The 27,429-nt window shown below is 48.0% G+C and overlaps 2 protein-coding genes across 2 annotated transcripts in view; one reads left to right on the top strand and one right to left on the bottom strand.

Annotated features, from left to right (window-relative positions):
- The window catches only part of Stab2 (stabilin 2), a 181,219-nt gene extending 166,919 nt beyond the window's left edge, over positions 1–14,300 (top strand). The window contains exons 64-69 of the mRNA XM_052165556.1: positions 411–530; positions 1,295–1,435; positions 2,615–2,722; positions 8,872–9,000; positions 11,255–11,371; positions 13,360–14,300. Coding sequence (XP_052021516.1) covers positions 411–530; positions 1,295–1,435; positions 2,615–2,722; positions 8,872–9,000; positions 11,255–11,371; positions 13,360–13,416 — 672 coding nt within the window. The 3' untranslated portion in view covers positions 13,417–14,300. The remainder of the gene's footprint in view (positions 1–410; positions 531–1,294; positions 1,436–2,614; positions 2,723–8,871; positions 9,001–11,254; positions 11,372–13,359) is intronic.
- An 862-nt stretch (positions 14,301–15,162) lies between these two features.
- Nt5dc3 (5'-nucleotidase domain containing 3) overlaps positions 15,163–27,429 on the bottom strand; it is a 51,549-nt gene continuing 39,282 nt past the window's right edge. The window contains exons 11-14 of the mRNA XM_052165229.1: positions 26,500–26,586; positions 25,469–25,609; positions 21,580–21,644; positions 15,163–19,381 (exon numbers count right to left, since the gene is read on the bottom strand). Coding sequence (XP_052021189.1) covers positions 19,129–19,381; positions 21,580–21,644; positions 25,469–25,609; positions 26,500–26,586 — 546 coding nt within the window. The 3' untranslated portion in view covers positions 15,163–19,128. The remainder of the gene's footprint in view (positions 19,382–21,579; positions 21,645–25,468; positions 25,610–26,499; positions 26,587–27,429) is intronic.

A 27,429-nucleotide genomic window follows, 5' to 3' on the forward strand; every position in this document is an offset into this window, starting at 1 on the left:
CAGGAGGATGCAGCCTAGGTACACAGGCGGCTCCTCTTCACGTGTATGGATGAGTTGTTTATCAGCCCATGCATCTCGTCTTTGGGCATACGTGAGATGCAGAGCCACCCTGCCTCTGGGTTTGCACTCAACATGGAGCTGGCTGCTGCTCTGTATGCCGGAGCAGTCGCCTGTGGCAGGACACAGGCACTGTCTCAGACAGTGTGCAGGGGAGCAGAAACCAGAGCATCTTAGGACTGAAGGACTCATTAAGACGTCAGTCATCCTGATACTGTCCCAAGGCCAGTGAGAGGAAGTACAAAGGAAGTCAGACTGACTCTAGCCTAGCAAAGGGCATTCTCAGATGCTTCCCCAGCCACCCCAGCTCCCACCCCACGGTGGCCCATCTGACGCTTTCTTCTGTTCCCCAGGAGGTGCTGGCTTTTTCCAAGAGCTCAGCCCGAGGCCGGGCATTTTTGAAACACTTAACTGACCTGTCCATCAGTGGCACCCTGTTTGTGCCACAGAACAGTGGGCTACCGGAAAATAAGGTGAGTGGAATTCCTGGTGCCTACACTATAGACAGGAGTATTATCCATCACCATCATAACAGGGTACAAATCACTCCACCAGGCATAATAGTGCAGGCCTGTAATCCCAGAATTTAGGAAGTACAGAACCTTATAACAGACAAACAATAATCCCTGCCCCCAGATACAGCAGTTGACAGTTATCCAGCACACATATCCAGTGAGCAGCTGCTGCGTCTGGTCTCCACACGGTCAACAGTCCAGGCTGGCCTGGAGATGGCTGTGCCCTACAGGGTTCTCACAGCCAGGCAGCCTAACCCAGTCAGGCCAAGGAGCAGGAGTGTGGGGCGCTGTCCAGCCCTCTGGTCACATTTGCCAATGAGACACCAGCCAACAGCTCACAAGGCTGAGCCCAAAGTCAGGGAAGGAGGTAAGGGGCCAGAGGAAGGACCCAGGGAGGAGAGAGGCATCAGGGCCCCAGTGCAGTGAGTCCGACACACCAACCTTCCTCATGATATGGTCCAAAGAGGACTTGTTCAACTGGCCCTGGAAGCCAACCAGCAGTGAGCTCCAGGTACTGCCCAATCACAGGGCTGAAGAGAGATGCCTCTGCCCACCTGGAACTCACGATAGACACCTCTCAGAAACTCACTTCAGAGTGAAGATGGCTTTCTATGAGCTAGTTCTCTATGAGCCTTGGGAACGGCCCCAAACACCAGAGAAGCCTTCATTATCTCCGGCTGCTGCTCAGGCCTAAGACTGTCCACGTGCTCTGTTTCTCTTAGAGCCTGTCTGGGCGGGACATCGAGCACCACCTCGCTAATGTCAACGTCTCTTTTTACGATGACCTTGTCAATGGTACCGTTCTGAGGACTAGGCTGGGAAGCCAACTGCTCATCACCTCCAGCCAGGACCAGCTCCACCAAGTATGGAAAGTCCCCTGGGTTTATTGAGAGACCTAGGAAAAACACATGCAAAGCTCCCGGCATGAGTAGACGTGACTGGTGCCAACTATTATAATACGAAACTCGGCTTTAAATCCACAGGTCAGGGTGGTATTAATGCGAATGGCGGCTGTGACATCATATACTCACAGGCCACCCCGGGAGCCTTGGGAATAGCTGGCCTCAGAATCTGAGTCATGAGTATTGGGTGTGAAACTGCTTTGCTTGGCTTGGCTTTGTTTTAGTTTCTCGAGACAGGGTTTCTTGTCCCAGAAAGACCTGCTTGTCCCAGAAGTCACTCTGTAGACCAGGCTGGCCTTGAACTCAGAAATATGTCTGCCTCTGCTCCTGAGTGCTGGCATAAAAGGCACGGGCCACCATCACCCAGCCAGAGAAAAACTATTTTGAAGATATTTTGTTCTCTGCCTTTGTTCCAGTCAGTTTGTCATTGTATCTCAAGCATCAACACTTGAGCTTCCAAGTCAGATGACTGGGGAATGAACCTCTTGTTAGCTGTAAGGACTTACTTAGGCTACCCAGCTTCTCTGAACTCAGTTTCTTCATCTGATAAATAGGGACGAGGGTGAAAATGGTAATGACGGTGGTGGTAGTGATGGACCACGGTGACTGTGAACACTAACCCATAGGCTGTCAGGGGTCCAGTCGTTCAGAGTTTGTAACGTGGAGATACTGGGCCTGGCGGGATGAGTCCTAAGTGGCAGTGCTTTAGAACATCTGTGCACATGCCAGCCACCTGAGGTCTGTTAGAATGTGACTGTAACTCAACTAACAAGACACAGGACCTCAGTAACACCTACACCACAAGCTGTGCCCGCATGCCGTTGAACCCCTCTAGAGGTGTGGTGTGACCCAGAGCCAGAGCCTCACGGCTTATGGCTCACTGCTCCTGCGCTCTTGGACAGGCCATTTTCCCTCTGGAAGTTCATCTGTCACATGGAGGGTTGGAGCACTAAGCCAGAAGGTCTCTGCAGCCCTGAGATCAGCTTGTTTGGTGGTGCAAAGACAATGGGTGTTTACAGTACTCGAGGGAGGTTAGGAGGAAGCCTGGGCTCTTAGGCCTGAGAAGCCAGATGGAAAACCTGCCTGTGTGGGGACAGGAAGGAGGCAGCGGATCTCATGCACTCTCTTCTGGTTCCCCAGGAGACCAGGTTTGTGGACGGAAGAGCCATTCTGCAGTGGGACATCATCGCCTCCAACGGGATTCTCCACATCATTTCTGAACCTCTGAAAGCTCCCCCCACGGCCAGAGTGAGTTCTCAGGCTCCCCGATGAGGAGTCAGGAAAACCCAAAATGTGCACACCCCAGACGTCCACTGTAGAGTCCAGCTCATACATTCTAACAGCGGGTTCTCTGGAAGGAGAGATGGGTACTGGAATGGGCTGCAAGAGAAAAACGTGGAGACAAAAAACACATGGCTTCTGGTTCAAGTCTCCATCTTTTAATGCTTCTCTCTCCAGAAACAAAGGCAGACCAAGCCCTTCCCCTGAAGGCTGGAAACCAGTTCCTCTTGTTCTTCAGGAGGTGGGCGGTCAGGTTGCTGGCTGCTATTCTTGAGAGCAGTGGGCAGGGGGAGGTCACAATTCCTCCCTTTTTTTTTTAATTTTAAGAAAAACCAGTGGATAACTATATCCGTCAAAAGATGATGGGTGTTGACCAATGAGGGAAAGCATTGGTCTCGACCCCCTTAAATATTAATTGACGTCCTTTTCAGGGGAGGGGAAATAGACTGTCTTATTATTTTAAAGGACAGTCTCTCAACGTCGACCCCTATGCAGCCAGGCTTACTTTCAGGGAAACTCAGAAGCAGGACATTTCCTTTTCCCTTGCAGTGCCTTGCCTCGCACCTTAATTAACAAACATGCAGAGATCCGGTTCTATGCAGCTCCATCTGTGGAGATCCACTGGTAAAGTAAATGCCCTGTGAATATGAGTTGGCTGGCTTTCATAGCCGCCCATCTTCGAATCCTGGAAGCCATTGTTGTAGCAACCCACCTTCGAGTGTTGTATCTGAAAGATATCTGCTTGAAACACAAAATAAGAGATTAAAAGGAAAATCTGCTTGGACTGTTTCTCTGGAGGGCCCATGGTATTTAATTTGGTTGTAAATTAGTAGCTCAGAAATGAAACCTGGCTTGTAAATTAATGGCTAGAGGAAAAGCAGCCTACCTTCCCAATATGGGAGAAGCAGCCTTAAGAACATTATTGAATTAGTCATACTTACCAGCTGATTCAGGGTCTCTATTTATCTACCGTATCAATCTTTCTGGCAGCCATCGGGTTCCATCTTCTTTTTGAGAGAAAATTTAAATAGAACATCTTCTCTATATTAAAACAGGGTCTGGACCGTTCCATGTATTAGTTAAAGAGTCCCGCCATTTAACCGTGGCATAAGAATTAGAAGTGGCAAGTTGCCAGTGGCAATCCGCTGCAGACTGACATTTAGCGTCAGTTTGCAAGAAATTTAAAACAAACAAAACAAAAGCAAGGTGTGCTTTGGGTGATCTAGAAGGGTAAAGTTTCTACCTTCTTTGTTTTAAAAAGTCAATTTTTAGGAGTGTGATGGGCATACTCAATAATTCCTTGACCCATTGGGTTATAAGGAATTCTAGTTTTATGTTTAAACCTAAATTCTTTACAAAACAAGATAAAGTCATTGCCAGTGTAGACTGGCCCATTGTCTGTCTTAATGACTTTGGGTAATCCCTTGGTATGAAAATCTTGTGAACAATGATTGATTACAACACTTAGAGGCTTCTCTTGAATGTAGAGAAGTGAAAATAAATCTTGAACAAGTATCAATGCAAACATGTATAAATTTTAATTTTCCAATTTTGCATAGCGAGTTACATCCATTTGTCAAAAATGATAGGGCATAAAGCCACACAGATAAACCCCTAAATGGGGAGCTGGAAATAAGGAAAGGCAATTAGGGCATTGTTTTACAATAGTGAAAACAAAGATCCTGATGGCTTATTAAAATTAAACGTGCCATAGGTTTCCAATAAAAGGATAAATTCTGTAACTACAAGCTAATTGTAAAAAGATTAAAAGTATTATTTATAGGTTGAAAAACATTTAATAACATTGTCAGCTCTGCTAACTGTGCTGAGCCCAGGTGTTTCTATAACCACCTGTTGATTATAAATAAGATATTTATCTCTTCCTTCAGAAGAGCCATCTATGAAAATCAAAAAGGCATTATGCAATGGCTGTAAAGATCATATTCAGAAATACAACCTCATGCATATCTAAAAAACATTATTAATCTATCTTGAGGACAATGACCATGCCAATAAGTGAATTCTTCTATCTCATCTAGGTACTGGCATGCCTAGTGATAGGATGTCAAATATATTTAGCAAGGATTTCCTTGGCATCTAAATTTTAAAATTTTTTTAAAAAAAATATAAGCATAATTCAAATTATATACACGGGGATATCATTTCCCCTCTCTTTTTCTTTTTTAAGATATTGTTTTGTTTTGTTTTTAAAAAACTTTTATATCACCTCATCTTTGAGGATAATAAAGAATCAAATTGTCAAATATATCTCAAATGAATAACCTTTATTTATTAAATGGCCAGTTCTATTGTTTGTTCCATTCTAAGTTGGAACACCAAGAATATACCATAACATAGGCAATAACTATGTAATTATAGAAAATAAATGTAGCATGCTCAGTTGCCTTTTGCTAAAGCAGTTGCAACTAGAATGCCCCAAAATGAATCATAGTTATATGTACATATTTTGATTTTCTAAATTAGAAATATGAGTATCATTTATCTGTAAAAGTTAATTAAGTCCTCTAGAATTAACACCAATATGTGGTAGAAGTAGAAATTGAGGACATCAAGAACAAATCTGTATAATTTGATGTGCATAAAAATATAAAATCATTTTTAAGCCATTACCCTTTTGATGATACAAACAATATGTTTGTATATCTGACTGTCTCTACATAGTCGTCGGGGATACAAACTTTATGTGCCCTGCCCCAAGGGGTCTTGTCTGGGCACCTTTTTAAAGATTTAATTACAAATAAGTATATTGTAGTTGTCTTCACACACGCCAGAAGAGCGCGTTAGATCTCACCACAGGTGATTGCTGGGATATGAACTCTCATGCTCCATGAATGAGGGCCTAGCCTTTAGCAGCTGAGCCATCTCTCCAGGCTTACAACCATAAAATACAAGAGTCTAGCTCCCAGCACCCATGGCTGTCTCTCCAGCCTTTGGGTTAGCTTTTAAATATCTAAAGGACAGTCATTTAGAGAACATATCCTTTGAAATTTGAATTACATTTGTATAAACAACTGTAAAAATTAAGAATTAGCAGTATTAAAAATAGAACAATTTTAAGCAACTGTAAACCATGATATATATATATATATTTACTATTATATATATAAATATATATATATTTACTATTATTAAAAGATTGATTTTTAACATCTTAAAAATAGCTGCTATAGCACCCAAGTGCTGAGGCAGGGAAAAACTTAAAGGAATAGATGGTGTGATCTAATTATATAAACTTTATTCCCATAGTTGATGTATTATTTATGGGGTGTATATATAAAAATATAAAAGCAAATAGTAACAAATTATTTTTTGGATAACAATTATTAATTTTGTCTAAAAAGGCTTACCATGTAATAGGCCAATTATTAATAATAATTAATTTGATTGCTGCTTGAAGCAAGGAACAAACATTTTATTAGGCTCTTAAAACATTTCTTTAAAATATCTCACAACATATCAATATCTTTATTGAAGGATGTAAAAACTTTATTTCATGAGCAAAAAATGTGATTCTATAGCAACGTTATTTTTGCCAAGGAATGGTAGTGAACACATATCATAAACAGCTGATTATAGCCGCCTTTATCTGCAAAATTATCTATCCTTTGCCAGTTGATTTATATCTGCCTTGAAAACAGACGGTTAAGTTCTCCTGTGGCAAGCTTAAAGAGATGTCTTAGCCAATTAACTTATTTTAATAACCTTTGGAAATTATTTATTTAAAAATTTTTAAAAACCCAAAAGCAAAGGCCTGTTTCTCTATAAACAAAACATTTTTTATAAAAAAATATTTTTATAAAACAAAAGAAATTTCTATAAATAAAATATATTAAAAAATCTAAGATGTCAGCTTCTTGTACTGAAGCAGAGGCAAAACACTCCTTCTCATGTAAGTTGGCTGCTAGGTGCCATTTGGAAAACCCGCAGCCCCAGGCGTGGCGCCTAATGGCAGGTTCTCTGGAAGGAGAGATGGGTACTGGAACAGGTTCTAAGAGACACCTCCCTCCTGCTGTCCTGAGGGAAAACTGAGTCCCTCAGGCCTTGCCCGAGGCCGCTTGGCTCAGGTCCAGAGTCATAGCCGCTGTAGGCCTTGTACATGCAGCTCGTGTCCCCATGGGGGCCATGGCCACGCCTCTGAGGCTGTGCCAAGCTGCGCTGTGCTCCACCACCACCGCAGCCGCTGCAGCCACCGCTGCTGCCCAGGCCACCCGCCCCAGGGCCGAGGAATTCTGGGCTCCTTCTAGCCAGGGCCGCCATAGGCCTGTGCCCCACAACGTACCGTGCGCCGCCTGGGCCACCTAATCGTGTCCTGCAGAGTTCTGGACTTTCTCTAGCCGGGGCTGGATCAAAGTGACCGGGGCCTGCATGGCAGGGATTCTGCTCCAGCCTCTTCTCTTCCCTGCTCGTTCGAGCAAACGCTCAAACTTAGTGCCGTGTGCTCTGAATGGCTGCACCTCTAAGCCATCAGCCAAAACCGGCCTCTAAATCTATAACTCCATAGTCAGGACATGTAAAACCTTATACCATTAAGACCAATTAAAAACAAGAACAAAGCGATTACCCAAATCTTATAAGTTAAACCAGAGTTTTCCCAAAGCTGGAGGCTACTTGCCCTTTAAGAGAAAAAAAGGTTTGAGCATGCTGCCCTCTGCTGCGCAGGGGGAGGTTACATCAGCCTGCGGCCGGCTTAAGAAGCCCCAGCAGACGAAATTTTCACCAATTTTTATTTTTCATCATGAAACAAACAAACAGTCATTCACAAAAAACACGAAGAAGACACAAACGTACATGTGGACACAAACGTACATGTGGACAGTCGGTGCACCGAAGACAGAAAGTAAAGCGCGCCTGCAATGTAACCAAATCTATTTTTCCTTCTCTTTTATGTTTCTAAAAATTTTTTGTTGTTTTTTGTTTTTTACTCTTTTTATTTTGTTTTATATTGTTTTATGCCCTATTTCTCTTGCCTGGTGCAGTCCTTAGACTGCGGACGAATGCCTAACTAAATTAATTCCCTGTTCCATTGTTCTCTTCACACCCTAGCTGATCTCAGTTTAGGGCCTACACACTGAGTCAGTCCAGCCTGTATCTCTACACACTTCTGCAGCAACATTCTTTAGAAATAAATGACATTATTAGCGCTAAATTAATACCCTGTTGCTTACCGTGCCCAATATATAAACTTTTTGTTTTCTTTTTCCTTGGAGCTCCTACATTCAGACAATATACCTCATTCTGCCTCTCCATTTCCAGTTATAATCCACGTTGGGTACCATATGTAGAGTCCAGCTCATACATTCTAACAGTGGGTTCTCTGGAAGGAGAGATGGGTACTGGAATGGGTTGCAAGAGAAAAACGTGGAGACAAAAAACACATGGCTTCTGGTCCAGGTCTCCATCTTTTAATGCTTCTCTCTCCAGAAACAAAGGCAGACCAAGCCCCTCCCCTGAAGGCTGGAAACCGGTTCCTCTTGTTCTTCAGGAGGTGGGCGGTCAGGTTGCTGGCTGCTATTCTTGAGAGCAGTGGGCAGGGGAGGCCACAGTCCACCAGCCAGTATGCTGATCAAAAGGGAAAGATGAGTCGGGGGAACCAGTAGAAGGGAGAAGTCCTGAACCCCGATTTTCTCATCTACACAGTGTGTACTGAGGGGTTCATAGCACTTCCCCATCCTGTGGAGACTGCCTGGAGAAACTGTGTCCTTAAAACAGCTGCTGGCACAGCCTGCATGGTCCAGAAAGGCTGGCCATGGTTATCATTGGTAATAGTTGCCAGGAGCACCCAGAAAGTTCCATACCATGTGGCTGTGCAATAAGCCCCAAATCACACTAGCTTGAAAGTCTGCCCTTTAGAAAGCTGCAGTCTGGGCAAGCACTATCCTCTTTGCCTCAGCTCCCCCGTATAAAAGTGTGGAGAACAGCGTCCAGATCTCTCCAGGTCATTATACTAAGCCCCAGCAGTGATGTGACCCAAAACTGTGTAAACCTGACATTGCTTTTGAGTCACTCCAAGGTGCCTGGGCAAGGGAGGGTGAACTCAGACATCCTGTCCAGGGAATCTCCAGTTTAAGACCTGGCCCGTTCCTTTCCCTGTGCAGATGGCTGCCCACTCTGGCCTGGGCACAGGTATATTCTGCGCTGTCGTCCTGGTTGCTGGTGCGATAGCTCTGGCTGCCTACTCCTACTTCCGGCTAAACCAGAGAACAGCTGGCTTCCGGCGTTTTGAGGTAAGGGGTAGGGACTGAGAAAGGGGTGGTGGGGTTGCCTTCCATGTGTTTCTGTGTGTGTGAAAGTGGCACATGCCTGTGATCCCAGTGCTCTGCAGGCTGATGCGGCAGGATCAGGATGTGTGTGTGTGTGTGTGTGTGTGTGTGTGTGTGTGTGTGTATGATTCTGTGTGTCTGTATATGTATACATATATATGTATGTATGTGTGTGTGTATATATATATATATGTGTGTGTGTACACATATACATACATACATACATACATACATACATGCCTGAGTTTCTTCTCTGGCATCCATATGCGTGTACACACATTGACACAACACCAGATGTCCAAGACTGGGTGATTTACAAAGAGCCTGAGTCTATTGACTTGTGGCTCTAGAAACCCAAGACAGGGACTGGGATAACTTGGTTTCTGACAAGGGTCTCAGGCCACCTCAACTCACAGCAGAAATCTTAAGTAGAGAAACACAGAAGCAGCAAGACCCAGGACAGCCTCACTCGTCACCAAGCCAGCCACTGTGACTCCCACCTCGGAAAGAGGGTTACAGCGCACGAGAGGCAGCCCCTCCACCCTTCAGGGTCGCGCCTCCCACAGTCAGTCCACACAGCAGGTTCTGGAAAAACACATCAGGCCCACTCCGACAGCCAGCTCCAGGGCTACACTAGCTCAAGGTGCCCTTCCCCCAGAGCTGGTGCAAGGCTTGTGCCTGCTGGGAGGAGTCTCTAGACAAGTGCCCACCTCGGTGGGCGTGGAAGTTGAGACTGGCTCTGAGAGTTGGGGATGGGGTCAAACGCCCGCACGGTTCCACTCTCTAGCCAGCAAATCGCATTTCATTCTCCATGCACAGTTGAGTCTACCTCACAGCATCAGCTCTGGAGGTCACTTTTCTGTTACCATGGTAACATAATACCATAATGGAGCTAAGTGGAAGAAAAGGTCAGCTCATGGTTCTAACCCATGGTCACTTGGTGACATGGTCACTTGGTGACATGGTCACTTGGTGACATGGCCCTTGGATCTGTGGCAAGGCAGCACATCGTGGCGGGAACACATGGCCAGGTGGGAAGCAAAGAGAAAGGAAGAAAGAGGGGCCAGGGTTCCCAAGTCCCCTTCATGGGCACACCCCTCAATTACTAAACTTTGTCCCACTAGGCCCCACCTCCTAAAGGTCCCATGGACTCTCAGGAATACCAGAGGGTGGGGTCCAGTCCTTAAGCCTTTGCAAGACATGTCTCCGGAAGTGCAGCAGCCCAGCACTCTTCCCCTTCCCTGGTCTCCTTCCACACACAGAATGCTGTGCAGCCCTCAGGCAACAGCCCACGCCTCAGCAGATAGCTTGCCTATTTGTAAGCACAGAGGCAACTGTCCAAAGCATCTATTACTATAACCAAAACACCACCAACTAGACCACGTACAGTCTGTTCAGCTCACAGATCTGAAAGCTGGGTGGCCCGAGACCTTGTGGCCACCCCTGTTAAGGGCAATCCTGCTACAGGGGAACTCCAAGTTCCAGCACAGTGCAGAGAATGAACTAGGGTGACAGCGCCAAGACCTGGCTCACAGGGTCACAATCCCACTGGCTCATGCTTCACCCGCTGCGCCCTTTAACCTCAACCAAAGGCCCTGCAGACACCATAGCACAACCCGTTTCTGCCCTACTTTTTTTTTTTTTTTTTTTTTTTTTTTTTTTGGTTTTTCTGAGACAGGGTTTCTCTGTGTAGCCCTGGCTGTCCTGGAACTCACACTGTGGACCAGGCTGGCTTCAAACTCAGAAATGCACCTGCCTCTGTCTCCCAAGTGCTGGGATCAAAGGTGTGCGTCACCACCACCCAGCTCGTTTCTGCCCTCCTAAATAGCTCAAATGGGGACTAAATCCCAATCCCAATGCGTGTTTGGGTGAGAACAGTCACACCATCATGTTTGAATATGCAAACCAAGAATGCATATCATGTATGACCTTTCTAAGTTCAGGAATGATTACACAACTCCAGGGTAGCGAGAGGCTCACCAATGCATATGGTAGGAGAACTGGCAGCATAAGCCATGGGACCATTTCTGGGGGTAGAACTGTCCTATGGGCCAGTTTGGGAAACTGGGAAGGTATGTAAGCTGTCACGTGGGCCCAGTGCCTTCTCTCACAAGTCAGTCCCATCTCAACACAGCATGGCTGAAGGCTCCCAGGAGAAAAGTGGCTCAGGACAGGGACAGCCCTGCCTCTCAACCCTTGTCCCCCTCTTTCTGAACAGTCAGAAGATGACATTGACGTCTTGGCTTTCGGCAAGCAGCAGGCAGAGAGTATTGCGAACCCTTTGTATGAGACCTCAACGCCGGCACCCCCCGAGTCCTCCTGTGACCCCTTCACCGTGAGTTCGCACTTCACTCTAGGTCAGGGTTCATCTGGGGTACAGAATGCTGCCTTCCAGCAAAGATCAGAGGAGCTGCACCCCGGGAAGAGCACCCTTCTAGAATGCGTCTCCGACAGCACGCCTAGCAGCCACTTCTTTATTCAGAATGTCCATCTTTTCGGGGAGATGGCAGGAGTCTCAAGCTAGAAGCCGTCACGCTTCCACCATATGTTGTGGTGGGGGAGGGGTGCTACTTGCAGAAGCCAGCCTGCAGAAAGTCCTTCCCTTAGCTGTGCCCTCATAAACTCTGCTGGGCAGAGCCGCTGCCTGCCTGTGCTATTGCCATTGCCTAAGGAGGTCTTTCCCAGTGATGTCCTGAGCTAGTCTTCCAGAGAACCATTCCTTTATTGAGTTGGTGAGGCTTCAGCTCAGATGGGCACGCTCTGACTTTCACCCAGGGTAACCCTGGGGAGGGCACCCCATTCACATTAACTGTAAAGGACAACCAACCACCTGTCATTTGTATAAGTTCTGGACTGAGAAGCTAGAGAAAGACATTTCCCCCTTACATAATAACCATGAAAACCCTTGACAGCCAGTGTGCTGGGTGTCCCTGTCTGAGCAGCACACCACCCAGGCTGACAGTGTTCTATCAGCCTAGGCAACATTTGAGTCTTGGCTTATATGGATCAACAGCCCTCCTGTAGCAGTAACCAAAGCCAGAGGGCTGCTCTCAGTGTAGTGTGTAGACCACACATTTCTCCCACAAATCATAGTATAGGTCAGTATTTAAAAAATTACTCTGAAAATCCCATTCAGTCAAATCCATATAGTATTTATTTACTCATTGAGACAAGGTCCTGCTATGTAGCCTTGACAGGCCTGGAGCTCACTGTATAGAGCAGGCTTTCCAGAACTCAGAGACGCACCACCTTCTGCCTCTCAAGTGCTGGGATGAGCAGTGTGTGGCACCACAGCTGACTGTGTAGTTGTCACTGAGACACTACAATGCTTTCTTGCAAATACTCTAAGATTGCTTTTACTCCTGAGTCCCACCCCGTGGGGATTTGTGTGTGTGGTAACAGGCTTGAATTACCTTCACACTCAGTTGAAAAATAACCACATCACAAACCTTAGGTTTTTTTTAACCCATATAAAAATGTTGTGTCCAGATTCCAACCATGGGCTATTCTGGATTATGGGTTTATTTCTGTTGGCATCATTCCATTAAAACCGCCGTCATTTTAAAGTTATAGGGCGTGAGGTTAAGCTGTTCCGTACCCTCCATTATCTTCCCATATGTTGCCTCAGGGGCACCTTCAGCTTTATGCACGACAGTCACCCAAAGCAAAGCGACAGCATTCCAGAGGCAGGATTCAGCTAAACTCAGTCAAAACCAGTGGCCCAACCAGTACCAGGACACCTGAGCCCAGGACACCAACGGGCTACACTCTCTGCCTATGTCCCAAACAAAGAGAAACCTTGGCTAACCAATGCTGCTCTCAGCGCTAAAGCCAGCAGGAGACTTAGCCAGGCTCTCTGTCAGAGAGTAAGGGGTCCTGAGTTCAGCATCTCAAAGGCTCCAAGTCACCATGCTTCAGGATTTTCGGAATGAAGGAGTGTCTGTAACCCTATTATCCCCACTGGCTAAAGGGAGTCGCTAACCCTCACTCCCTCCTTGGAAGGTAAGTGTTCCTGTGGTACTGACAGACAGGGAAGCACTACTGAGAAGCACACAGGCAACTCCAAGCAGCAACTTGAAGCATGGATAAGCCCAGCATGAGCAGCCCTAACAGCACCCCCACCCCCCACTCCCCAGCTCCCACGAGGCAGCAGCCTGAGGGAAGGCTCCTGCGACAAAGCATGCTTTAGGCCCACCCACCCCCTGTCTGAAGCAGCTTTGTGAGCAAAGGTTCAGTGAGGCCCCAGAGCAGAACGGTGTCCCCCGGAGGGATGCAGGATGACGGACATCCCTAACCCTAGCATCACTGCCCTCGGTCTTCCAGGACTCTGGAGAACAGGAGCTGGAAAACAGCAACCCTCTGGGGGCTCTGAGGTCCTGATGTGTGAAGCCAGCCAGCAGCCACAGCCTCGTGAGCCCCGAGCCATCACGGCTTCACCGCGAGTCCCCAGCTCCAGCGGTCTCGTGGATCCTTTGTCGTAACATATGATAACACTCAGAAGCCATACCTCACCCCTCCGGTTAATCTGGGGTTGTCGCCGTGAGTAAGGGGCCATGCTGCCTGGACACCTGGCAACCTCTGCCTCCTCTAGGCCTCAACTGTGGGTCTCTGCACGATCCAGATGGTGCTTGATCTGCTCTGCCCTCTGTGGGTAGCTATGACCCTGTGGTAGTCTCCTATGGACTGTACGCACCAAAGGCACGGCTTCCCCTCATGTGTTCTGTATTCCAGTGCCCACAAGTACCTGCCACATGGCTATGCTCAATAAATGTTGTGGGAACAAAAAAAAAAGTCACTGTATACCTAGGAGGTGTCAAACTGAAAGCAAAACGCACTTATCAAGGCTAACGAGAGCCCTTCTGATTGGCCAGCATTCGTCCTATCAGTTATCTGATTTTGTTACCTTGCATCTACTCTACTAAAAGAGACTCCACTTCACATGCACTAGAGTGCTGGCCAAGTGGTCCTCAGAAGGCTTTGCTGAGGGTGTGGGGACTGGAACGCTCACGCCCTGCTGGTGGAGGTTCTGTGGGAGAGCCTCTGTCCCACGCCTACTGGCTCATTCCCCAGCTATCAGAGGGGACCATGCCAGCAGGATGGAGTCACTGTGGGGTACAGGGTGAAAGCCCAGGTTGAACAGACCTCAGGCTCCTCCCTCTTCTTCCTGTACATCCCAAATCTCCTCATCCCATTAAAGCGCATTTCGCACACACACACACACACACACCCCAAACGCAGGACAGACCAGCTGGAGGTCTGTGATATCCATCATCCCAACACAAATAGAAGTGAGCACACTGGGAAACACAGTCACAGGAGACATGAATGAGACTCTGTTCAGCACAGCGAAGGCATGGTGGCACCACAGATGCCAAGGCTACACACACACACACACACACACACACTCTTTAGATGTGTAAAGTAGGGCCTTCAACATTTATACACTGATCCAAGCCCAGTAGCAAATTTTCTTACTATTCCTCAATTCCATATTTCCTCAGCATGTCCCAGCTCCTCTGGTTAATGGCTATGAGCAAATAAGATGGTGGACCTGCCCCATCCCCCAACACCACCCCACACTGCGTATGCCTGCCAGCCGCCACCTGTCCGGGCAGAGCTCACACAAGTTTCTACTTGTGACTTAGTCCTGAAGCCCAGAAACAACCCACATTTTACCCTTTCTCAATCCCCTTCTGTGGGTCCAGTCACTTCCTTCTTTTTTTTTTTTTTTTTTTTTGTTTTTTTTTTTTGTATTTGGTGTTTTCAAGACAGGGTTTCTCTGTGTAGCCCTGGCAGTCCTGGAACTCACTCTGTAGACCAGGCTGGCCTCGAACTCAGAAATCTGCCTGCCTCTGCCTCCCAGAGTGCTGGGATTACAGGTGTGTGCCACCACTGCCCGGCCAGTCACTTCCCTCTTTTGAGGAGCTGGGAATCGAACTCAGGGCCTCAAGCATGCTGGGAAGGCACTCTACCAATGAGCTGTACTCCCTACCCTAGGATTTTTTTTTTTTAACCTTTGATTTCTTTTCATAGAAATGACTGACCTCACATCTTGGGAAAAACCATATTTTGCAACTGGCTTAAACACCCATAATCGACGGTGCACTAACACATACACACATCAGATACAATTCAAGCTTTTATTTGGCTTTAAGTTCATTATCACAACATATACAATCAACACGTAGAATAAATAGCAAATTCACATTCCGCATTTATCAAGCCTGCTACCACCCGGACAGTCATCCCACAGCACGAGGAGGAGACGGCCTGCAATGGAGCTCAAGCCTGCACTAACAGGGAAATGCAGGAGCGCTTTCAGAGGAGCAGACTGGAGACAAAAGCTTCATGCAGGAAGGGACACTGCTGGGATGGACACCCGGAGGGGAAGGGAAAGACCAGCTGGGGTGGGGTGAGGGGGTGCTGAAATGTAAAGACAGGGAGGTCTTGGTAGCCCTGAAGGGAGCTGTGGAGCTGTCCCCAAAGTAGTGTTGGAGAGACCAGGCCCTCATCCCTTCACAGGGACCAATCATGGATTATACACCCCCAGGAAAGGCAAGTGATCCGGCCAAGGCAGGGCTGCACATCAAGGGAAATCTCCAAGAAGCACAGCAGCCCGCCACACTCCCGCCCTGGGGTGGTCACCTTCAGTCCTCAGCCAGCAGTGTAATAAAAAGGGCAACAACTCGTAGCTTAAATCCACACAGTGAAGCAAACAGCTTAGCACTGGCCGTGTGGAGACAGATACACACGGTAGACAGGGCGGCTAAGGGGACACAGACCGCCCCGGGCTCAGATCGTACACTGACTGACTGTACCCAAGCTGGAAGGCTCCTCCACATGCCATCCAAGCAGGAACCAGCAAGCCACAGCCTGTGTGGGAGAATCAAATCTCAATGGAACAGCATCTCCATCCATCCCTACAGAAGCAGCAGTGGGAGGGGCCCGCAAAGTAGAGACCGGTTCCCTTATTAGAAAAGGGCCCCGCCTCTTCCCTTCACTTAACCCAGCCGTGGTCTGAAACATTAGCTGAACTCAAGAACCTAGCTCCCAAATATTAAGGCAAAAATCATAAATAAATAAATTAATAAATAACAGAAGAAGAATAAAGGAAAAAGAAAAAATAAACCCAAAACAACCCACCCAACAAAAGGAAACCATTGCAGGCCCGGTGGTACACTCCTCTAATCCTCTCTACGTCTGAGGCCAACCTGCTCTGCACAGTAACTTCCAGACCAGCCAGAGCTACACACTGAGACCCTGTCCCAAAATAACAAACAAAAGGAAGTCCTCAGGAGGGGAAAGAATGGACAGGCTCCCAAAGCCGAGAACTATCGGGGAGCCCTGCGCAGGACCAAATTCAGTCTCTTGAGCATTTTAGTCAAGAGCCCCCAAGGAGGATTTTGGCAGCAAGTGAGCCTTTGGATAAAGTGGAACTGCAGTGTTTGGCGCTTGCGGAGGGGAGGGGGAAAGCCATTCGGTTCGCCCAAAGCTAAATTAGGTAGGAAGCATAGAGCTTTTCACTTCTCCCTTACTGCAATAAATAGGAGAGCTGATTCGTTCAAAGCAACCTGTAATTTAGTCTGAGATCTGACCAAATCAGCAGCAGGTCAAAGACGGGGAGGGGTGGGGAGAGGAGGGGGGACACAACAGTCAGACATGGGGAGAGAGCAGAGGCCAAAGGAGAGGAGAGGAAGGGGGAAGAAGAAAGAAAGGGTGAGGGGAGAGAAGGGGAAGGAAGGAGGGGAGGGAAGGGGGAGGGAGGGTGTGCTATCTTCGGAAGAAAAGCAAGAGCTTCAAACACCCAGCACCTGAGATATTTTTAAGGCCAGTTCTCCCCTGAAAAGCCAACTCTTGAGAAAAGCCCAGCAGTGCGAGGGCTCCAGTGGCCCCTGCTGCCACCATGACATTGCTGGATGGTCACCCTGGCAGGGACTGCCCTTAGACTGAATTTTTGTTCACATGATTCTTAGAAAATCAGTCTAAGCAATGTCAATAAAAAAACCAAAACCCTACAAATTAAAGATATTAAAAGTAATGTTACTGTTTGGTTTGATTTGTTTAAAGGTGGAAAAAAGACCCACCTCCCTTTTTACCTATACACCGTCCTCAATGTGTACAAAAAAGAATACTCTAGAAAGAACAAGATACCAGTGCAGGAGGTCAGACCCCAGCCAAGCTAAAACTTGTCCCAACTGCACTCACTAGATGAGGACTTTAACACGGGAAATACCCACTCTTCGTACAGGGATGCCATGCCTGCCCACGCAGCCAGAGCACTGTTTGAGCGTGCAGTCTGCCAGCTGAGTGTCTGGTACGGCGTCCCAGCTGAGCCCAGTATGCCATGCTTGGTGACCTCAAGACTGTGCCCCTTGTGCACAGGAATAGGCTGTAAAACTCATTTCTCAAACCCAGGAGATGCCCTCCTCCCCCAGGGCTTACGTCACCTACTGTAAGCACAAGAAAGCAGCTCTACCCCAATCTTGGGTAACCAACCCTCGGGACTGGCATCTAGTAGTCTACGCCCCAGAATACATGATTTGACCAAAGATTCTTTCTTTTTGAAGTTTCTTCATTCTGCTCCTCCGAGCACAAGGTAGGGGCATCCCGGGCAGCACGCAGCCTTCCATGCACGGAGCAGCGGCCGAAACCCCCTGGTGGCTAACACTGGGGAATGGGAACACGGGGAAGACCGGAACAGAAAAATGCCCATCCCATTCTAAAAGGGAGCAACCTGCTGAACCCCAGTGTTCAGAACACAAGTGGGGGGGCTGCCTGAGGGGTCACCTTGCCGACAATGGTAAACACCACCACCATCACGGATCCCATGCTAACACACGGCGTTACAGTGAACGCTACACAGTTCATTTAACTTCTGCATACTGCCAGGCAGTCCGCCACAGGCCAAGGGAGCAGCCCCTCAACAGCTGGTTAGGATCTACTTATTTCCGAAGATGCCAAAGAGCAAGCGCTCGCCACCAGTCTCCTTCATGGTCCTGCCTTCCTTTACACGGATACATGCCACACCACAGTTGCATGCCTGCAACACGACATTCTGGAGGCTGAGGCAGGAGGATTGAGTTCAAGGCTATCCCAGGCTCCATAGCAAGACCCTGGTGGGGGGGGGGGGGGAGGGAGGAGGAAGGGGAAGAAGCAGCAGCTATGGTGGCAGCAGCAGCAGCAGCAGCAGCGCCACATGAGTGCCAAGTCTTAAAATGAGTCAGGCCACGAGACAAGGCTCATCTGACCACGCGCACTTGCGTGACATTTGCAGTGAAAACGCCACTAAACAGAACTGTGTTGATAACGGCGGCCACTCCTGTGGTGCCTGAGCATTAAGTGTATTCAAAGACACTGCAATCAGATGCAATAAAGGATTCTTCCCTCCAGAGCGGGAAGGGCCAAAGAGATTCCCCAGCTTGGCTCTGGGCATGGAGCTGTCTGTGCTGGATGTCCGAGCACACAGGCTGAGTGTTCGTTGTCTTCTCTGCTGTCCCACACACTGACTGAAAAGCGATTTTAGCCCGACTGGCTGTCTCCTCATGCCGTTCATGGGGAGGAGAGAACCTACCCATCACCCCTTTGGGGCAGACAGAGCAAGTCTACAGTGAGGACAAAGGCTTCTGATCCTCCCTCAACAAAGTCGTTCTGGGAGGTTGATTTCTATGTGAAAATGTCTTTGAAAGTCTAGGACCAGAAGACAGGGTTGGGGGAAACTGGCCACAGATAGGGCAACCTGCTTCCTGTTGCCTTTGCAGATCACGATGCCCTTGCGGTCCGCAGTGCAGCTTGTAAACAACCAAGAAATGTCTCACAGAATCAAGAAGTGTCTACTCTTGACCTATGGAACACAGACAGCCACCATGGTTTCACAATAGACAAAGTCGCATCAGTGTTTCAACACCATTGTGTGGAGAAGGGCCAAGAGACCCCAGGCAGCCAGCTCCTGTCTCAACCTGGACAAGACAGTATTCACAGGAAGGTAGAAAAAATACAAAAGGCGTATCTGACTCTGGGAAGCAACTCTCCGGCTACTTGACCCTCCGTGAGGCCACGGATGCTTCTGGCTTTTTCCTCAAGGTAAACACAGGATTACTTGGCCTGAGCCTCCTGCAGCAGAGGGGCTTTGAAGGCAGACGGGCTGTCCGACCACGCAGGGAGCTCGTGCTGCAGTGGAGTCCTCCTGGGGTAGAATGTGTGGTGGACGTCGTAGTTGAGGAGGCAGCTCAGAGACGCCATGTAGATGTCGGCAAACCTCGACAGGCGCCTCAGGAAGTAGGTGGGATTCTGGTCTGTGCGAAACAAGCTCCCAAACTGGGCATTGAAGAAACTTTTGGTCATTTCTCTGAAATTCAGGAAGGAAAAAGAAAAAGAAAGTAACAGAGAAAAATTTTAAAGGGTTTTGTTTTGTTTTTTTTAATGCTTGAGTAAAGATATCTTTAAAACAAAACCTACTGAAGAGAAAAAGCAGCCAATTAGCCACGGGAAGACCTAATGTTAATCAGGAAAAACCCTGTGAGCCAGGTTTGGGGCCCACACACCCATAATCTCAGCACCAGGTGGCTGCGGTCAGACCAGGCAGCCAGCCTGAGCTACACAATGAGCCAGATAGGGGGATCGTGCCTGTAACCTCAACACCCGGGAGCTGAGGTTAGAGGATGAGGAAGCTAGCCTGGGCTACGCAATGAGACCCTATCTTGCAAAACAAACCACAAAACACCATCTGTCCAGCCAGCTCTCAAAATAGCCTGTTACATTCCTGACTCCTGTGCCAGTTGAAACGCTGCTTCGAGGCCGCGCTGTGAAGTGTGTGCTCCTTCAAATGCACACACACTGCGCGCTGTTCAGAGCAGGAAAAGCTGTTTGGAAACTACTGAGACAAAGAACGCTCCACGTTGCCAAGAACTAAGCAAGGCACAGAAATCAAATGCTGTAAAGTGTTCCCTCCTGGAGGAATTACAATTATCGCGTTGATCGACACCTCCCCATTACAGACCTTCAAATGCTTCGAGAACCCCCTCCTAGCCTAGCCCGCAGCATCTTCAGTCAGTCAGCCACCAAAGCCTCGGTGTTTCCCCTCTGCAGTCAAACCGCTCTGCATTCCTACCTCAGTCAGCATCTGCCACATACAGACTACTCCTGATTAATACTGTTCGAATGGTGTTAGATCTGTTACAAACACAGGAAACGCTCAACTTGTTGCACAACGGTGCATGAAGGCCACACACAGAAGCAGTTGTCTGTTGTCATCAGAGACCGACAGATGCAAGGACCAAACAACCACAGCTGTTGTAACCCCAGCTGGGTCTCTGCAGGTGAACAACATAAAATGGTATTTAAACTTTCACTGCAACATCTCTTCATGATGTTGAAAGGCGGAAGGGGCTGGATGGGCCAGTGGTTAGACACTTTCTCTTCTTCCAGAGGACTTGGGTCTGATTACAAATACCCATATGGCAGCCCACACGTCCCTAACTCCAGTCCCAAGGGATCTGATGTCCTCTTACCTAACCCTAACCCTAGTTTGATTCCCAGCACCCACATGGCAGCCCACGACCGCCCATAATATCCAGGGGATCTGATGTCCCCTTCTGACCTCCATGGCCACAAGGCAAGCACAAGATGCAGGCTTACATGCAAGCAAAACACTCCTATTCATTAAAAAAAAATGTGATGTTAGAGATGTGACATCAACAGGAAATCTCTGGCAGGTGAGGCTTCCTTACTGAGCATTTTAAAAGTAAGTGACCCACGCACTGTAGACAGACCCCAGGCCCTCAGAGAGTCAAACCACATCACCCCCTTTCCCACTCTCCTCCACTCCACATTTTTTACAGCAAAACAAATCAAGTCAGAATAAGCCTAAGCTGCCCAACAGCCTGAGAAGGAGGCAAGGAAGAGACTCGACCCAGGCCTGGCCTCTGCAGAACCCCTCAACATCCCTGGTCAGCTCTGCAGAACCCCTCAACATCCCTGGTCAGCTCAGGATGCCACTGCTCAGGGTCAGAACCCCAGAAACAACCGGCTTCCAACCTCAGGCTGTGCCGGGGCACGGGACCAACCACCCGGGTCCCGGACTGTGAGAGCATCCATCTTAGGAAGGCTCCCTGTGGACAACTCTCTCCCTAAGGACACTGATGAAGATTCTGACAACTGGAAGCCTTTCTTCGCCACGAAGAGCTGGGGGGCACATTCCTGAAACTGCAGGGAACATAACTAGACTGCAGGAGTCCCAAGGATCCGTGTTCAGAGCCAGCCCCCAGCACCACCCCAACAGCCACCTGTGCCGCCAGCTCCCCACAACTGGGCTGCTAGTCAGGCCCGGAGGAAAAATTCAGAAAAGCCACCTCTTACGAGGCTTTCAATGGCAGAGGCAGAGGCAGAGGACAGATGGAGATCGCAGCTGGCTTGGGGGGAACACCACTCAGGAGTCATGGTCACACCAGGGAGCTAAAACAGGATGCTTCCTGTTGTCACCTTGGATGCACAGTGCCCATCAAGGGCGGGATGGGCATCTGCAGGTGCCGAAGAGGGCAGACCCACCTCATCTCCTTCCTCTCCTTCTTCCACTCCTGCAAAACCAGCTGTGACTCGGCGTCTCTGTGGACCTGCAGGGACAGAAGCCAACAGTTTCCAGAGCTCTGCTTTCAAACATACCCATTAGCAGGAAGAGTGTCTTAATGGGCAACTTGTCCTGATGGAATCCTTAAGCCTAACAGGCGGGCACTTGTGTGAAGCATCCATTTCCCAAGCAAAAGCCTTAGCAGCTTCAGCTGTCCGTTAGAAACCTAAGGTGCGGGCTGACACACAAACCAGAGCTTTCTGGTTGAGAAAACGCATTCGTAAGATCCAGCTGTAAGATGCCGGGCAGTGGTGGCGCACGCCTGTAATCCCAGCACTCTGGGAGGCAGAGGCAGGCGGATTTCTGAGTTCGAGGCCAGCCTGGTCTACAGAGTGAGTTCCAGGACAGCCAGGGCTACACAGAGAAACCCTGTCTTGAAGAAAAAAAAAAAAAAAAAAAAAAAAACCAAAAAAAAAAAAAAAGATCCAGCTGTAAGACATTTTCTTATGGTAGGTGGTGCCATCCCTGGGTTGGTGGTCCTGGGTTCTATAAGCAAGCAGGCTGAGCAAGCCAGGGGAGCAAGCCAGTAAGCAGCACCCCTCCATTGCCTCTGCATCAGCTCCTGCATCCAGGTTCCTGCTCTGCTGGAGTTCCTGTCCTGACTTCTTTTGGTGATGAACAGCAACTTGGACGTACAAGCCAAATACATCCCCTCCTCAACTGGTTTTTTGGTAAGGGTGTTTTGTCGAAGCAACAGAAACCTAACTAAGACACCTGGCTTAGGGGTGGAGCGATGACGCCTCAGCAAATAGAGGCGCCGGCCACCAAGCCTGGCGATCTGAGTTCTATCCCTGTTGAAAGAAAAAAACCAACTCCTGCAAGATATCCTCTGACCTCACACAAGTAAGGAGGTGTGCGAACGCTCGTGCACACACACCACTCTAAGACAAGTGCGCGGCTTAACCAAGTAAGATGTAAAATTATGAAGACATGAAACTTATTAATTACATTACATTACATACACATATGAAACGTCACAAGCCCATTACAAACCTGTATTTTTTTTTATTGGCTATTTTCTTTATTTACATTTCAAACATCATCCCCTTTCCCGGTTTCCCCTCCCCCAGTCCTCCTATCCCATCCCACCTTCCTCTGCTTCTATGAGGGTGTTCCCCCACCCACCCACCTTCTCCCATCTCCCGGCCCTCACATTTCCCTACACTGGGGCATCGAGCCTTCACAGGACCAAGGACCTCTCCTCCTGCTGATGCCCAACAAGGCCATCCTCTGCTACATATGCAGCTGGAGCCATGGGTCCCTCCATGTGTACTCTTTGGTTGGTGGTTTAGTCCCTGGGAGCTCTGGAGGGATCTGTTTGGTGGATATTGTTGTTCTTCCTAAATTCACATTATATGACACCTACTGTCCCTCCTCCGTGAGTATTATCCTAATGGTTGAGAAGTAGGCGTGGTGGGGTGGTAGGCATGGGAGTATACCCCCAGATTCTAACCAAGCCCACCACAGCTGGAAATGAGCACTGAATAAGCATGGTATTATTTTTTTATTTTATTTATTCATTTATTTTATTTATTTATTTATTTATTTATTTATTTATTTATTTATTTATTTATTGGTTTTTCGAGACAAGGTTTCTCTGTGTAGCCCTGGCTGTCCTGGAACTCTCTCTGTAGACCAGGCTGGCCTCGAACTAGAAATCCACCTGCCTCTGCCTCCCAAATGCTGGGATTAAAGGCATGCGCCACTTTATCTGCTGCGACTTATCTGCTCAGCTCAGGGAATCTTTGGACGGACATGTGCAGGTTGTGATCTCAGGAAATGAGCACAAGGGCCTAACCTTAAGTCAGTCAGACTTCACAGCCTCACCCCACAGACTACTCTGTAATGAAAAGTTACTTTAGTTCTCAGCCTCAGTTTTCTCTCCCATAAAATCAGGGTAGAAATATATATGATAACTCCCTTTCTTACTTCCCTAACCCAAGTCTTGTGTAATTCATTCCATATGTCACAGAAATATTGTCAAGGCTACCCATTCTCTTAGCCAAGGCTACCCATTCTCTTAGCCAAGGCTACCCATTCTCTTAGCCAAGGCTACCCATTCTCTTAGCCAAGGCTACCCATTCTCTTAGCCAAGGCTACCCATTCTCTTAGCCAAGGCTACCCATTCTCTTAGCCAAGGCTACCCATTCTCTTAGCCATCAAGCATCTTTCACAGACTAGAAAGGAAAAAAAAGCAAAACCTGTTTCCAGAGGCATCTGTCATGCAGTCACTACAGTCATGATACGCAGGTCACTTGTGAGTCTGAGCAGATGCTTGGTCACACAAAGAATGCGAGTCAGTCAGGGACCATCTCCTCAGCGCTGTCCCTCCCCACCCTGAGCCCCTATAACCTAAAACTGTGGGCCCTATCAAACCCTATATATACTGGTTTTCCTGTCTATACGTACCTATACCAAAGATCAATTTATAAATAAGGCACTAGATAAGAGATTGTTTCTAACTAATTAAATCTAATAATAAAACAGTTTTAACAATATATTATAAACATTTACTTAAAACTTATGAATTGTTTGGTTCCAAAACTTTCCATTTCATATTTCTGGACTACTTAACCAATAGGCAATTAAACTAAAAACAGAGAGAGAGAGAGAGAGAGAGAGACCGCATAAATAAGACTGACTTAGGCAATACGCGGCCTAGAGTTGAGCCTCTCTGTATCATTTATAGTCTCAAAACCCAGCTGCCTTCTCAGACGAAAAGGTTGCACCCGCATACAGGACAGCTGCGAGTACCAAAGGACTGCTGTGCACTGTGCAAGCCTTCGACACAATGGCAGGCACATGAGGAATGACCACCACCACCACGCCAACGTGTGACACAGCCGCAGGCTCAGCTGCATTAGCCCAGACTTGACATCGGATATTTTTAGAAAATCACCTCACAGCACACACAGTAAAGAAAGCAAAACAAACCCTCTGGTCAGAAGAGCCAAGAGCCAAGGTCTGGAGAGCCTCCCAGAAACCAGCCAGGAGGACGTGTGGGGCCCCACGCACAGGAATGTATACCCTGGGAGAGAGGACCGGCCTGCCCTGCCTTTCCTCAAAGCTTGGCAGGAGAAGCTGTGGGCAGCTGGCCATGACCAGAGGCTGCAGTTGTGCCAGCCAAGAGTGGCCGTCCGTACCACTCAACCTAAAGTCTCGACTCACTCACACAGTGTGGCTGAGGTTGAGCGGCACAAAGGGAGAATACAGGTGACTCGTGAGATGAAGTGGGAACAGCCCCGCACAGCTGTCACAGGTATAAGACAGAGGTGACATCCTGGGCTAGGAAGTGAGCCTAACAAATGCTCCTGTCTTAACTGCCCTACACTGGCTGCATGAGTTACCACTGAACTCCAGAAAACAGCTAATTACTAATCACGTTGCCACTAGAGGCTGACCCAGGATCCCAGCCGGCCCTGCGACTCTTTGGTCCCTAGAATGGAATTCCAAAACACCCTTCATTTTACAGATGGGGAAACTGAGGCCAGTAAAGGAATGTCCTCTGAGAATCTAAAGGCAAGGAGGGTGGCCACACATAACAGTGAGGCCCAGTGAGCCAACTATCACCAACAATAGCACAAAAATAGCGTCTGCCTTTAAGGCTCTGCAAAGGCTCTCGGTGGCTCTCAGGGACATTCTAGGAGCTCCATTGAGGGGACAGGACAAGTAACCACCAGCAACTCTACAGTCTGCTGAGAACAACTTAAACCTTACACACAAAACGCAGGACGTCATGTGGATCAGCAATTATCCTCAGGCTTGAAGGGAAAAAAATGAGAGAAAACAAAACCAAAAACCAAAGCCAACCTGCATCTGCTCCAAGAGCCCCGTCAGGGTCTGCAGCCAGGTCATGGTCTGGATGTACTGCTCCGTGTTCATGATTCTGAGCTCCGAGCGAAGCTCTGGGATGATGGCTCCTGTGCGCCAGCCATGCTTCAGGGTCAGATCCTGTCACAGAAACCACAGGGCGGGCGCTCCCTCAGTCCCCCGAAGCTCAGCACCTGCTGCCCTCCCAGGGAAAGGCTTTCGCTCAGTCACTCCGTAACCAAGGTGAAGGCGATGAATTACACTTCATTAAAACCAGTCTGGCCCTGGGGCTTTGACCAGGTCACCTGGAGCAAGTTCCTGTTCTGGAAATAATGGCTGTGATTCACAGCTGCTTCAGAAAGGGGGAGGGGCACGTTGGGGGGATGGGACCACTAACCATGGTCTGTGGGGGAAAAAAAATCACAGTCTGTGAGATCAGGGTCAAGCTCAACCCAAATGCTCTCAATGGTCTTCATTCAAGCTGAGTGTGGTGACCCTGGAATCCTAGGTCAGGGTTTCCAGGACAGCTAGAGCACCACAAGATGACCAGGGAAGGAGACCAGTGGCCCAGCACCTGCCTGGCATGCACAAGGTCCCGGGTTCAAGTCCTAGCATTGTGCATGTGTGAGGAGGAGTGTTCTTATTCAGTACCACAGCACTTCCCAGACCTCTGGGATACACCCACCATGTACCAGGCTAAGACGCTGCGCTGGCTGTGAGCATTTGGGTGCACTCTTGAAGTTTTCTGACTTACCAATAAAAGGGGAAGAAGGGGCTGTGGCACTTGGCGTATCATAGAGCTTTCAACAGAATGTTTCTGATTAAATCTTTGAGTACATTTCCAATTTCCATCATCTCAAAGAGAGAAAGAAAACTATCTTTTCACAACTCTAATCTCTCCTGTTCTCTAAAAGGGAGACTTTCAAAACTGTGGCCCACTCGGAGTTTCTAAGACAAGCATAGATGAGCTAACGGGAAAGGGAGAATGCTGCTGCGCAGGGCGAGCACAGCGCCCCCTACAGGCTCCTCACCGCCAGATCGCTGTATATGTGGTCACCAAAATACAGTACTTTGGATCCTCTCCATCCAGTGAGCTTCAAAAATTCATACAAATTACCCTGCAACAGAAGAGGAGCGCCAATCATTATAGGTCAGAAACCCAGGGGCCCATAGTCTACAATACCTACTTTAAAACTTGGAAAAATTATTTTTAACTCTTATGATTTATTTTAAATATCAACAAACAAAGCTGAAAGCACAGTCATGGAAAAATCTTTCAGACTTTTCTTTGATGCCAAATGTACTCCGAAAAAATTTCACAGTCAGACATGATGGTGCTCAACTTTAATCCCCGCATTCAGGAGGCAGAGTCAGGTGGATCTCTGTGAGTAAGGCCAGCCTGGTCTACGTAGTCCAGGCTGGCCAGGACTACATAGTGAGACTGTCACAAAAACAACAAAAACAACATTTCAGATGACAGAAGCCTCTCTGCAATTATCTTTACAGTAACCAAACATGCCGAGACCATTATTCTATACAAATGACTCTTAATTTTATTATTATTACCACAGTTGATTCCTTCTGCCAACTCCTTGATGGTGAACATTTACAACTGTCACCCATCTTGTAAACATTCTCACAGAAAGTTCTACGAGCCACGTCTAAATCTTCTGACTTGTTAGAAGTAAAATGTCTGAATTAAAACTAATTCTTTATGGCCTAGAAGATATACTCATTGTTAAATCCAGCAGGCTATTACACACCCACCAAGAACATTCAGTCAAGAAAACAACTCTGGTGTCAAAAAATTAATCAGCCATGGTTCAAACTCCTGATGGCCTCATTCCATGCCCTGGTGTTTAAACCTGCACATGAAATGTTTTTCAGCTGGAAATATGGTGGGTAGCCGGGCATGGTGGCGCACGCCTGTAATCTCAGGACTTGGGAGGCAGAGGCAGGCG

The sequence above is a fragment of the Apodemus sylvaticus genome, chromosome 20, assembly GCF_947179515.1.
Source record: "Apodemus sylvaticus chromosome 20, mApoSyl1.1, whole genome shotgun sequence".
Taxonomy (NCBI): domain Eukaryota; kingdom Metazoa; phylum Chordata; class Mammalia; order Rodentia; family Muridae; genus Apodemus; species Apodemus sylvaticus.